Source organism: Crocuta crocuta, unplaced genomic scaffold (assembly GCF_008692635.1).
Source record: "Crocuta crocuta isolate KB4526 unplaced genomic scaffold, BGI_CrCroc_1.0 scaffold334, whole genome shotgun sequence".
In the NCBI taxonomy this organism is placed as follows: Eukaryota; Metazoa; Chordata; class Mammalia; order Carnivora; family Hyaenidae; genus Crocuta; species Crocuta crocuta.
In genome coordinates, this window is record NW_027533260.1 from 4756493 (window position 1) to 4768903 (window position 12411).

The 12411-nt window shown below is 53.8% G+C and overlaps 1 protein-coding gene across 2 annotated transcripts in view; it reads left to right on the forward strand.

Moving 5' to 3' along the window:
* Positions 1-6: 6 nt before the first annotated feature.
* Positions 7-12411, forward strand: part of RSPH6A (radial spoke head 6 homolog A) — a 19296-nt gene continuing 6891 nt past the window's right edge. For both annotated transcript variants that reach the window (XM_077747101.1, XM_077747102.1), the window contains exons 1-3: positions 7-741; positions 4223-4457; positions 11613-12377. In XM_077747101.1, coding sequence (XP_077603227.1) covers positions 71-741; positions 4223-4457; positions 11613-12377 — 1671 coding nt within the window. In that variant the 5' untranslated portion in view covers positions 7-70. The remainder of the gene's footprint in view (positions 742-4222; positions 4458-11612; positions 12378-12411) is intronic.

Below are 12411 nucleotides of genomic sequence, written 5' to 3' on the forward strand. Positions count from 1 at the left end.
GGGCGGGGGACCGGCCTGGCCTGCCTGTCTGCAAGCCTTCCTCCTGGAAGCCTCCGATCCATTTTGAACTATGGGAGACCCGCCGCCCGACCCTGAGCCCCCTTCCCAGCCGCCTGGTTCCAGTCGGAGGAGTTCCCAGGTTTCCCAGCAGCGCAGTCGGGAACTGGGTCAGCTCCAGCCCGCCTTCTCCGAGGAGGCGGAGCAGATAGCGCCTGAGGCCCGGGTCCTGCAGAGCAGTCAGGGGTACCTGGCGAGCCAGACCAACCTCCAGGGCTGGTCACCAGGGGCCACCGTGACCCAGCAGGAGAACTTGATGTTCCAGGCTGAGGACGCCCAGCTGGGTGGTGTAGAGTACCCGCCCTTGAGTATGGGCTTTCCCATACAGCCCCACCCTTACCTGGAAGAAGGCGGGATCCAGGTCCCCCGAACCGCCAGCATGGTGCTGCAGCAACTACAGCAGGGCCAAGGCAGCCTCTTCGAGCAGCTGGAGTCCGCCTACCAGGGCTCCGGGGCCGACTTCCTGGGCCAGTTCAACATGTACCAGAGAGAAGACATGCAGTACAGCCAGGATGCCCAGCACGGGCCCTACCTGAGGGACGACCCCGCCCTCCAGTTCTCCCCCTCCGAGCTGGGCTTCATGCCCTTCACTATGGAGGAGCCGGAGCCGGAGCCTCGGGAGCTGGCGGTGCAGAATGCCAAGGCCTACCTGCTGCAGACCAGCGTCAATTGCAGCCTCAGCCTGTGAGAAGGGGCTCGCGGGTGCGGGAGGGGGTGGGGCCCCGCCAGGGAGGGGTCCCAGCCAAGGCTCCGCCTCGGGCTCCCGGGTCTCTTCAGTCAGACAGGGGGTCACGCCTCGTGGGGAACCAGGGACTGGCCCAGGGGCATCTGACTCAGACTCGGAGTCGGGCGGTGAAAACACCGAGCATGGCTAGCATTTTCTTCCCAGACGCCACCATTCCCGCGTTAACATCTAGTTCTCTCAGCTGACATTAGGGCGTCTGCCATCCCCGTTTCACAGAGGACAAACCCAAGACAGAAAAATTCGGTCCCACATCCAAAATGGTAACAGCTGGGATGTGGCAGAATCCGTATGATTTGGCTCCTGAGGCCCGATTAGCCACTAACTTGCCAAAGCCTCTTAGCTGTGGTGAGAATACAGTTCTCGGTCCCCATTACGTCATCATAGAACTTACATCCTAGTGGGCGAGCGGACAATAAATAGAATAAATGATAAGTAATGATAAGAGCTAAGGTGGAAAATAAGGCATGGTAAGGGGGGTTCGGGAGTGCATGTTCAATACCATGAGGTCAAGGAAAGCCTCTGGGGAAGTGACATTTGATCAGGGACCTGAAGGAGAGGAGGGAGGGCAGGTAAAGGAGGAAGCACATTTAAAGGCTTGCGGTGTTTGAGGAAGAGCAAGGAGGCTGGTATGACTAGAACCAAGGGAGAAAGAGGGGGGGCAGGAAAAGACAAGGCTGGAGAAGTAACAGTTCTTATTAAAGCACAGAACTGACCCCATCCGTCTCCCACGCACAGAGCTTGCTGTGGCTCAGGAGTAAGTTCGTGCTCCTCGCGACGGCCATCCGGCCCCTGTCTCTCTCCCAACTTCATCTCTGCTCAGCTCCTGGCCTCTGATCCTGGAGTCTAGTCAGAAATAACCTCTAGCTCTTCCCAACAGTTCCCAACCTTGGAAGCTTCAAGGTCCTTTGTTGAGAAGCCATGGTCAAAGTCTGACCTCCCCTTAGCCTTCCCAAGCCAGTGATGGATCTCCACTACACCCAAGATGACTGCCAAAGGGTTTCCACCAGAGGGTTGGTCCCCCCTTCTTCTTAGAGCGAGCAGACATGAGAGAATGGGAGGGGAGAGAGAGAGAGAGAGAGAAAACTCCAAGCAGGCTCACACTTAGCCTGGAGCCCGATGCAGGACTCGATCCCATAACCCTGGGATCGTGACCTGAGCTGAAATCAAGAGTCAGACGCTCAGCCAACCGAGCCACCCAGGCGCCCCGCAGACAAACATGCTTCGAAATCAGACCAACCTGGTTTCAAATCCTGACTGTGCTACCACTGTGTGACTCATGCCCTCAACTTTTCCATGCCTCAGTTTCCTCACCCGGAGAGTAGGGATCATCATTGTTCCTCAGATGTACAGTTGTGGTGAGAATCCAACACTGCTCTCCAGTGCCCAGCGTGGTCCCTGACTCAGATACAGGGAAGCCATTACAATCCCCTTATCACTCTGCCTCCTCGCCTCCCCTGATCCTTCTCTCTCCTGCTCCAGCCAACATGCCAGGCACACCCTCCGCTCAAGGCCTCTGCACACCATTCCCAACCATATCATCTGCAAACCGTGGCAACTTTGCTTCTTCCTTTCCAGTCCTTTATACCTTTCCTTTTTCTTTTCTTTTTTTAATTTTTTAATGTTTTATTTATTTCTGAGAGAGAGAGAGACAACGTGAGCAGGGGAGGGTCAGAGAGAGAGGGAGACACAGAATCTGAAACAGACTCCAGGCTCTGAGCTAGCTGGCAGCACAGAGCCCGATGCGGGGCTCGAACCCATGAACCGTGAGATCATGACCTGAGCCGAAGTCGGACGCTTAACCGACTGAGCCACCCAGGCGCCCCATTACCTTTCCTTTTTCATGTCAGATTGCATTGGCCACGACTTCCGGCGCAGTCATGAAGCAGGCATCCTCCTTCCCGATCTTAGAGGGAAAAAAAAATGCTCAGTCCTTCACCATTATGTTTGGGGTGTGCATAGGTTACTTGGGGCTCCCCTTTATGCAATTATAAAAAATTACCTTCTAGGGCGCCTGGGTGGCTCCGTCGGTTAAGCGCCTGACTTCGGTTCAAGTCATGATCTCACGGTTTGTGAGTTCAAGCTCCAAGTCAGGCTCTGTGCTGACAGCTCAGAGCCTGGAGCCTGCTTCAGATTCTGTGTCTCCCTCTCTCTCTCCCCCTCCCCTGTTCACTCTCTGTCTCTCTCTCAAAAAATAAACATTTTAAGAAATTGGGGCAGGTGGCTCAGTCGGTTAAGCATCTGACTTCAGCTCAGGTCATGATCTCATGATTCATGGGTTCAAGCCCCATGTCGGGGTCTGTGCTGACAGCTCAGAGCCTGGAGCCTGCTTTGGACTCTGTGTCTCCCTCTCTCTCTGCCCCTCCCCTGCTCGTGCTCTGTCTCTCAAAAATAAATAGACATTTTTAAAAATAAAAAAAAATTACCTTCTATTCCTCATTTGGTAGGGTTTTTTTTTTAATCATACGTGGGTGTTGAATGTTATCAAACAACTTCTCTGCACCTACTGAGGTTATTTTACATATATTTTAAACATATTAACATGAGGAGTTATTTTTTCCCTATTTTTCTAATATCTTCCCAGTCTTGCATTCCTGTTTTTAGCCCAGTTTAATTATGGTGCATCATCTTTTCGAGAGCATCTTTTTGCTGGATGTAACTTGCTAATATTTTTGCTTAGGCTTTCAGCTTCTGTATTTCTAAGCAAGATGGGCATGGAATTTTCCTTTCGCCTAGTTTCCTTCAGTTTTTTAAAAATCTTTTTTTTTTTAAGTTTATTTATTTTGAGAGAGAGACAGAGAGACAGTGCACACGAATGGAGGGAGGGAGAGAGAGAGAGAGAGAGAGGAGAGAACCACAAGCAGGCTTTGCACCCCGAGTGGTGAGATTGTGTGAGATTGTGATCTGAGCCGAAATTTGAGAATCAGACACTCACCTGACTGAGCCACCCAGGCGCAGCCTCCTTGAGTTTTGCTGTCAAGATCATGTGAGACTCATGAGGTGTCTAAGGGCCTGCTGTTCTCTCTGACCGAAACACTTCCCCACCCCCACCCCCACCCCCAGTATCTGTACGGTTTGCCTCCTCAGGTCATTCAGATCTCAGCTTAAATGTCACCTTGATGTGACTTTCCCTGGCCCCCCTCCCTGTTTAAAATTGCCAGCCATCGCCTATCGCCGGCATCCCCAGCCCCCATTCCCTGCTTTGTCTCCATAGAAATTACCACCTCCTGCCACGCTATATGTTTTGCATATTTGGTTCATTTCTGTCTCCATCAACAGAATGTCAACTCCACCAGGGCAGGGACCTTTTTTCTCTACTGTGTCCCCGGCGCCAGGCCCAGGGCCAGGCGCACAGCGGTGAGCTCACTGAGCTGATCGAGTGATGTCTCCCACCCCCCCCACTCCCCCTCCCGTGGGAGGCAGGTATGAGCACCTGGTGAACCTGCTGACCAAGATCCTGAACCAGCGGCCCGAGGACCCCTTGTCCATCCTGGAGTCGCTGAACCGCACCACGCAGTGGGAGTGGTTCCACCCCAAGCTGGACACCATGCAGGATGACCCGGAGATGCAGCCCACCTACGAGATGGCGGACAGGCAGAAGGCGCTGTTCCTCCGGAGCGGCGGAGGCGAGGGCGAACAGGAGATGGAGGAGGAGGTGGTGAGTGAGCCAGAGGGGAGGCGGGCGCCTGGCAGTGGGGGCAGTGACCCAGGCTCGGTCACAGAGTGTGCTAAGGTCTGAGGGTGAGGAAGTGCACGGTATGACCCAGAAACCAACAGTTTCCGTTAAGGGTGCGCACCGGGCCAGGGGGATCAGGGTCACAGAGGGCTTTGAATGCCAGACCAAGGAGACTGGGCTTTCTCCTGAGGTGGCTGGAGCGCCAAGGAAGGGTTTGAAGCAGAGGAAAGTCGAGTCAGCTTTGCTTTTTAGGAGACTGACTCCAAGGGCGCCTGGGTGGCTCAGTCGGTTAAGCAGCAGACTCACAGTTGTGAGCTCAAGCCCCTCATCAGGCACTGCGTTGGGCATGGAGCCTACTTAAGATTCTCTCCCTCTCCCTCTGCTCCTCCCCCATTCGCTCTCTCTCTCTCTCTCTCAAAAAAAAAAAAAAAAGCTGACTTCAGTGGCTACATGAAGGTGGAGGCAGGTCTCTCTCTCGCCATTCTTTACCCCTCCCTCCCCAAAATAATTCTGCCTCGCAGGCGTTTTCTGTGAAACACATTGCCTCCTGGGGTCTCTCAACACTGAATTGCCCCCTACCCCCAGACTCAGTTTCCCCTTTTGTAAGTAGAGACCCGCTAAGAGCTCTTCCACGCTTGGCCCAGTAACATTTCACTATCCTCAGAATATTTAATTCCCCAATTCTGTTTCCAGGCTTGGACAACGGCTTAACATTCAGGTGAAGTGTTCTGTCCCTCGTTCAAGAAGCATTTGTTGGGGACTCTATGCATCATCATTCCGAGGCCTCCTAGGCCCCTGCTAAGCGCTTAGAGAGCCCTGTCTCCTCTCATCCCCGAAACACCCCCGCAAAGCAAGTGCTACCTAATTCCTATTTGCAGAGGAAAGACTTCGGCTCGGAGGGCGGGAAGCTAGGAAGTACCAGCGACAGGACTGGGAAGGCAGCACCACGTCCCCCAAGCCCGTGCTATATAGAACCTTTGCCCCATCTGCAAATGCGGTTGCTCTGTGCTCACTTCTGTGCTTCTGAGACTCTGGGATTCTGGCGACGGTGGGGTGGGATGGTGAGAAACCACGGCAACGACAGTCTGACAAAGGAATGAGCCCTCGCGTGAGGAAAGCGCAGGTGGAAATACCGAGTCTTGGGCGCGAAGCATTGCCTGGGAATATGGTTTTAAATTTCAGATCCCGTTTCTCCTCGGGAGGCCCCACCCACTTGGAAATGCACCCTTCCTTTCCACCTCCAGGTCCCACCCGCCTCTAACGCAAGGCCCCGAAGGCCCCGCCTCCTTAGAAGCTTGGCGCCTAGAGGCTCCGCCCCCTTAGAGCACCACTGCACTTGAGGCTCCGCCCCGTTGAAATTTCATCCCCCGGGAGGCTCCGCCCCCTTGAACGCCTCGTCCCTGAAGGCCCCACCCGCTTAGAATCTGGAGCCGGAATTCTTTCTGGGAGGTCTGCAAACTCGTGGCAAAACTCTGGGCGTTTGGGGCCTGTGCATGTTTCTAGGAAGAGACTCAAAGAAATCAGTGATTCAGCACTTTTTTATTTATTTCTCTGACTGGAGGGAGGGCTCTCGTTTCCTTTCTTCTATTTCTTCCAAGGCGCTAGCCACAGTGTCAACAGCCACGGTGGAAAAGTGCATTCTTCCCGTCCCCCCGTCCTCTGAAATGCCATCTCTGACTTATTTACGCCTCTACGGACTCGACCTGTTGGCGGATTCTCTATTCTTCCCCTTCGCCCCGTGGGTGGCTTTCTGCTCTAGAACTCACTGCGCCTCTGTTTCATTTCGTTCCTGACGATTCTCGCAATTATAATTCCAGACTAACTTGAGTATTATTTCATCACATTACAAAAACTAACACTTTACTTAGATCACGTGAAGGCAGGCAATAGATGATGCTGCAGAAATGGAGACAAGTGGTTTAAAGAAGACAAGTTTTTCTCACCCCCGATGGTCAGGTGAAGGCCGTCTACAGTTGCCAAGGACGCTCCCCGGGGATGGGGCACCCAGGACCGTCCTCTCCCCCCGTTCCCAACCCGCCTCCCTATTTCTACGCCAAGGAAGGTGTTCATGCAGGTTTCGGCATGAAGAAGCCTGAGTATAAGTCCCACCTCTGACCAGTGCAGTCAGCTAGGCTTGCCTTTGGCTGCAAATGCTTAATTTAAATGGACCAAGCATTTCAGCAAAAACGTTTAATTGCTTCACGTCACCCAGAGTGGGCAGAGTTGGGGCATCTTCTCTGTGAGATCCCAAGATCTCCGGGAGATGCCCTCGGTTCTGTCTGTTGGGTCCTTGAACTCATCACTTGATAGTCCCACACCAGTGGCCCCAAAAAGGGACGGGGTGGGGAGCGCTTTTCTTTGTGTGTCTCCCTTTAAAAAAAATTGGAGGGCGCCTGGCTGGCTCAGCCGGAGCACGCGGCTCTTGATCTCAGGGTTGTGAGTTCGAGCCCCACAGTGGGTGTAGAGGTTACTAAAAAAATAAACTTAAAAGATAAAAAGTAAAGTTCAAAAATTGGGGGCAAAAGTTTCCCAGAAGCCTTTGGGAAGACCTCTGTCTGCATCTTATTGGCCAGATTGGGTCACGGGACCATCCCTGGCTGCAGGCGAGGCTGGGAGGGTGACGGTGGAGCAAGGGGGGTGGATGGTGCCGGCTCAGCGGGCCGACAGTGACTGACTGAGCCTATCAAACCCACGGGTAGAGACGTGGCTGGGCCCCTGGCAGAGCCAGATTATAGCAAAGAAATAATCTCTGGGCAGGAGGATGCCGGCTATACTCCCTCTCCGCTCGGTCACGCGCTACTGGCCATAGCAGAGGAGAGAAGCAGAATCTGACCTGTCCTGGCGGGGGGGAAGGGGCAGTTTTCCACTCTTGCTCCAATCAACAGTGAGCAGGGCGGAGTAATATCACTTAAACATGATTGGTGAGGCCACTCCATTGCCAAGTGGATGGGGGGGTGGGGATTCCCAGAAGGAGGGAGGTGGCCATTGGCTCATGGACCAGTCACTCCCTCATCCCTTTTTCTTTTTAATAAAAATTTTTAAATGTTTTATTTATTTTTCAGAGACAGAGAGAGAGAGAGAGCGCAGGGGAGGGGCAGTGAGGGAGGGGAACAGAGGATCCGAAACAGGCTCTGCGCTGACAGCACAGAGCCTGATTTGGGGCTCGAACTCTCGAACCCAAGATCACCGAGCCACCCAGGCGCCCCTCTACACTCATTGCTTTATCTTCCTTCTCGTTAGTGAGGTGTCTTGGAATTAGGTTTGACTCCACGCCCCCTGCGTGGCCGATGACAGCATCTGTTAGGAAAGCCAGCATTCGCGTTGTGTTTACAAGGGGGAGAAAGTGCCAGAACCACTTTCAAAATAACCATTCTCCTACTACCGAGTATTAGGGTGTGCCACCTCTCGAGCTGGGAGTAAAACAAAAACAAAAACAAAAACAGCACAACAGTCTCAGTGGCTTAAAACTACACAAGGGCGCCTGGGTGGCTCAGTCGGTTAAGCATCTGACTTCGGCTCAGGTCACAATCTCACGGTTCGTGGGTTCGAGCCCCGTGTCAGGCTCTGTGCTGTCAGCTCGCAGCCTGGAGCCCGCTTCAGATTCTGTGATTCCCTCTCTCTCTGCCCTTCCCCCACTCAGGCTCTGTCTCTCTCTGCCTCAAAAATAATATAAACATTTTATTTTTAAAAAAGACTTAAAAAAAAAAACCTACACAGTTTATTTCTTGCTCACAGGACCTGCCCGCCCCGGGTTCCCAGAGGATTTTGCTCACCAGCTGCCTGAGAACCCAGGGCGATGGAGGCCACCGCATTGTGCCACAGGCTGCCACAGTTGGGGAGAAAAAAGAGAGGGTAGCAAGTGCCACAGCGGTTCCTTCTTACAGCTTCTGACTGGCTGGGACATGTGTCCCTGTCACTGCTGTTTCAAGCAGTCAGAGCAGGTGACATGGCCCCTCCTGAATGCATTGGGGGCCTGGGAACATATCATTCCCCTTTGGGGAGGGGTTTCAAACCCTTGTGAAAATGGCATGCCCATGGCCAGCAGGCAGAGGGAGAAGATGCAATAAATTGTTCCTTTTAGCACTATTCACACATGGAACTTTGAACAAAAACAAACAGGGGCACCTGGAGGTCTCAGTCAGCTGAGTGTCCGACTTCGGCTCAGGTCATGATCTCACGGTTCGTGGGTTCGAGCCCCGCGTCGGGCTCTGTGCTGACAGCTCAGAGCCTGGAGCCTGCTTTGGATTCTGTGTCTCCCTCTCTCTCTGACCCTCCCCTGCTCATGCGGTCTCTCTCTCAGAAATAAAGAAAAAACATTTAAAAATTAAAAAAAGAATAAGCATTTAAACAAACAAACAGGAACACAGTATATAAACCTTTAGGGAAAACCTTAGTATGCTTGTCACCAAATCTTTTCTTTGTGATTTAAGCATGGGTATTCATTTTTACACCAACCATCTGTCATGGGTTGAATTGTGTCCTCCAAAAACTCTTATGTAGTATTTTGTTTGTCTGTTTGTTTGTTTGTTTATTCCTTTGAGAGAGACAGACTGTGAGTCAGGAGGGGCAGAGAGAGAGAGGGAGACATAGGATCCGAAGCAGGCTCCAGGCTCCGAGCTGTCAGCACAGAGCTCGACATGGGGCTCGAACCCACGAACTGTGAGATCATGACCTGAGCCGAAGTCGGACGCTCAAATGACAGAGTCACCCAGGCGCCCCCTTATGAAGTAACCTTATGAAGGGGCGAAGTATCCCTCACCCAGGTCCTTCAGAATCTGACCTGTTTCGGAAGGAGGGGCATTGCCGACGTAATTAGTTATGAGGTCCTTCTGGAATAGGGCGAACCGCTGGTCCATTACGCCTCGTGTCCTTATGAAAGGTGAAGTTTGGACACAAAGTCTCAGAGTCAGCCACCACGTGGCTCCTGCGCCACTTTTTACCTGTTTCACTTTGAGCCGCGCACACAGAGGGGACCCATATCGGTCTCTTATCGCTGCTGCAACAAACTGAGTGGCTTAAGGCCATGTAAGATTTCGTCTCATAGCTCTGGAGGTCAGAAGTCCACTTCGGGTTGGGCTTCCCAGGCTAGGGTCAAGGTCGGCAGGGTTGCCCTACTAACGGAGGCTCTTGAAGAGAAACCATTCCCTAGCCTTCTCCAGCTTCTAGAAACAGTGCATCTTTGAGGCATCTGGGTGGCTCAGTCGGTTAAGCGTCTGACTACGGCTCAGGTCATGATCACACAGTTAATGGGTTCGAGCCCCACATCGGGCTCTATGCTGACAGCTAGCTTGGAGCCTGCTTCCAATTCTGTGTCTCCTTCTCTCTCTGACCCTCCCCTGCTCACGCTGTCTCTCTCTCTCTCAGAAATAAATAAAACATTAAAAAAAAAAAAAAACCAAAAAACGAAACAGCGCACCTTCCTCCAGGGCCCTCCTCCAGCTTGAAAGCCAGCCAAGTGCAGGGCCTTCCTGTCTTTGACTCTGACCTCTGCTTCCATCACGTCTTCTCTGACCCTCCTGCCTTCCCCCCTTTCACTCCGCAAGACCCTTGGGATGACTTCGGCCTCACCCAGATCATCCAGCGTGATCTCCCTATCTCAGAATCTTTTTTTTTTTTTAATGTTTTATTTATTTCTAAGAGAGAGAGACAGCATGGGCAGGGGAGGGTCAGAGAGAGAGGGAGACACAGAATCTGAAACAGGCTCCAGGCTCTGAGCTGTCAGCACAGAGCCCGACACAGGGCTCGAACCCACGAACTGTGAAATCATGACCTGAGCCGAAGTCAGATGCTCTACCAACTGAGCCCCCCAGGCGCCCCTCCCTATCCCAGAATCCTTAATGTGATCACGCCCGCGAGTCACTTCTGCCCTGTTAGATGGTCACAGGCTCAGGAACTGGGACGTGGACATCTTTGAGGAGACTCATTATTCTACCTTCTGAACCTCCTCTCTCTCCATTCTGATTTCAAATTCCGGCAAGAGAGCATGTAGTGGCCCCGGTTTGGACACTGTGTTTCCCCGGACCCGTCAGGCAGGCCAAGGCCAGGTCGTGGGACCTCACAAGGAAGGACGTCTTGGCTTTGCTCTCTGCTAGATCTCAGTGCCTGCCCTGGCCTGGGACTGGCTCCCACTGGGTCTTTCAGAAAGATTTCGGCACTGACTCAGTGAAAAGTATTGGGGTCAGCCTGTGGCCACGTGGTTGTGGGGGTGGCTGGCTGGGCCCAAACCTCACCGTAGTCTAGTCCCAGCCCTCAATTTGCTCTCACTCCCTTTCTGCCCCCACTTCCCCACCTCTCTGCCTCTCTCCCTCTGTCTCCCTGAACTTAACCTCCGCCATCCTCCAGGATCACGGATTCCTGGGCTCATGACCTGTGTCTTCCCTTAATTTGCTATATGATTTGGGGGCATCTGTTAGGGGTGCATTTGGGTGCAAGTAACAGAAAGCAAGACTGCAGGGGCCTCTTTGTCCCAAACAACAAGAAGGCCAGGGAGGTAATGAGCAGTGGCTCATTGATGCCACTGGGGACCCAGCAGTTTCCACCTTTCAACTCTACCATCATTAGGGTATGGGTACACACCACCCCATGCATTGCCTCATGGTCCCAAAATAGCTGCTGTGCCTCCAGATCTCACACCCCATTCCGGGCAGAAAGAAAGGGGGAAGGATGAAGGAGCAAAGGATTTTCTCCTAATGATTTTTCTTTTTCTTTTCTCTTTCCTTTCCTTTCTCTTTCTGTCTTTTATTTCTTTCTTTTATTTTTCTTTCTTTCCTTCTGTCTTTCCTTCTTTCCTTCCTTCCTTCCATTTTTCTTTCTTTCTTTCTTTCTTTCTTTCTTTCTTTCCTTCCTTCCTTCCTTCCTTCCTTCCTTCTTTCTTTCTTTCCTTCCTCCCTCCCTCCCTTCCTTCTTGCCTGCATGCCTGCCTGCCTGCTTGCTTGCTTGCTTGCTTTCCCTTTTGTTTTCCTCTAAGGGACCTCCTCCCCCAAGGACTTGCCCCTGCATCCCCCCCGACCCGCAGTGCTCGCATGAGCAGCTGGGTTACAGAGCGGTTTCCTTCTCTGGATTTCACAAGCCAGGCTAGGCTAGGGGGAGCAGGGCCTCAGCCCTCTTTCCTCTGCCCTCCACCTCTCCCCCCTGCAGGCTGACACCCCGGTGCCCAACGTCATGGAGGCGGCCTTCTACTTCGAGCAGGCTGGCGTGGGTCTGAGCTCGGACGAGAGCTTCCGCATCTTCCTGGCCCTGAAGCAGCTGGTGGAGCAGCAGCCCGTCCACACGTGCCGCTTCTGGGGCAAGATCCTGGGGCTCCGCCGCAGCTACCTGGTGGCCGAGGTGGAGTTCCGAGAGGGCGAGGAGGAGGGCGAGGAGGAGGAGGTGGAGGAGGCGGTGGAGGGCGGGGAAGCCGCGGACGCGCCGGGCGAGGAGGAGGGCGAGGAAGACGAGGAGAAGGTGAGCGACGTGGTCCCCAAGCCCGCGTGGAAGCCGCCGCCCGCCGTCCCCAAGGAGGAGAGCCGCTCGGGCACCAACAAGTACCTGTATTTCGTGTGCAACGAGCCGGGCCGGCCGTGGGCGCGGCTGCCGCACGTCACGCCCGCGCAGATCGTGCAGGCGCGCAGGATCCGCAAGTTCTTCACCGGCCACCTGGACGCGCCGGTCGTCAGCTTCCCGCCCTTCCCCGGCAACGAGGCCAACTACCTGCGGGCGCAGATCGCGCGCATCTCGGCCGCCACGCACATCAGCCCGCTCGGCTTCTACCAGTTTGGGGAGGAGGAGGGCGACGAAGAAGAGGAGGGCGGCGCGGGGCGCGACTCCTACGAGGAGAACCCCGACTTCGAGGGCATCCCGGTGCTCGAGCTGGTGGACTCCATGGCCAACTGGGTGCACCACACGCAGCACATCCTGCCGCAGGTGAGCGCCGGGCAGGCCGGGGGGGAGGGGGAGG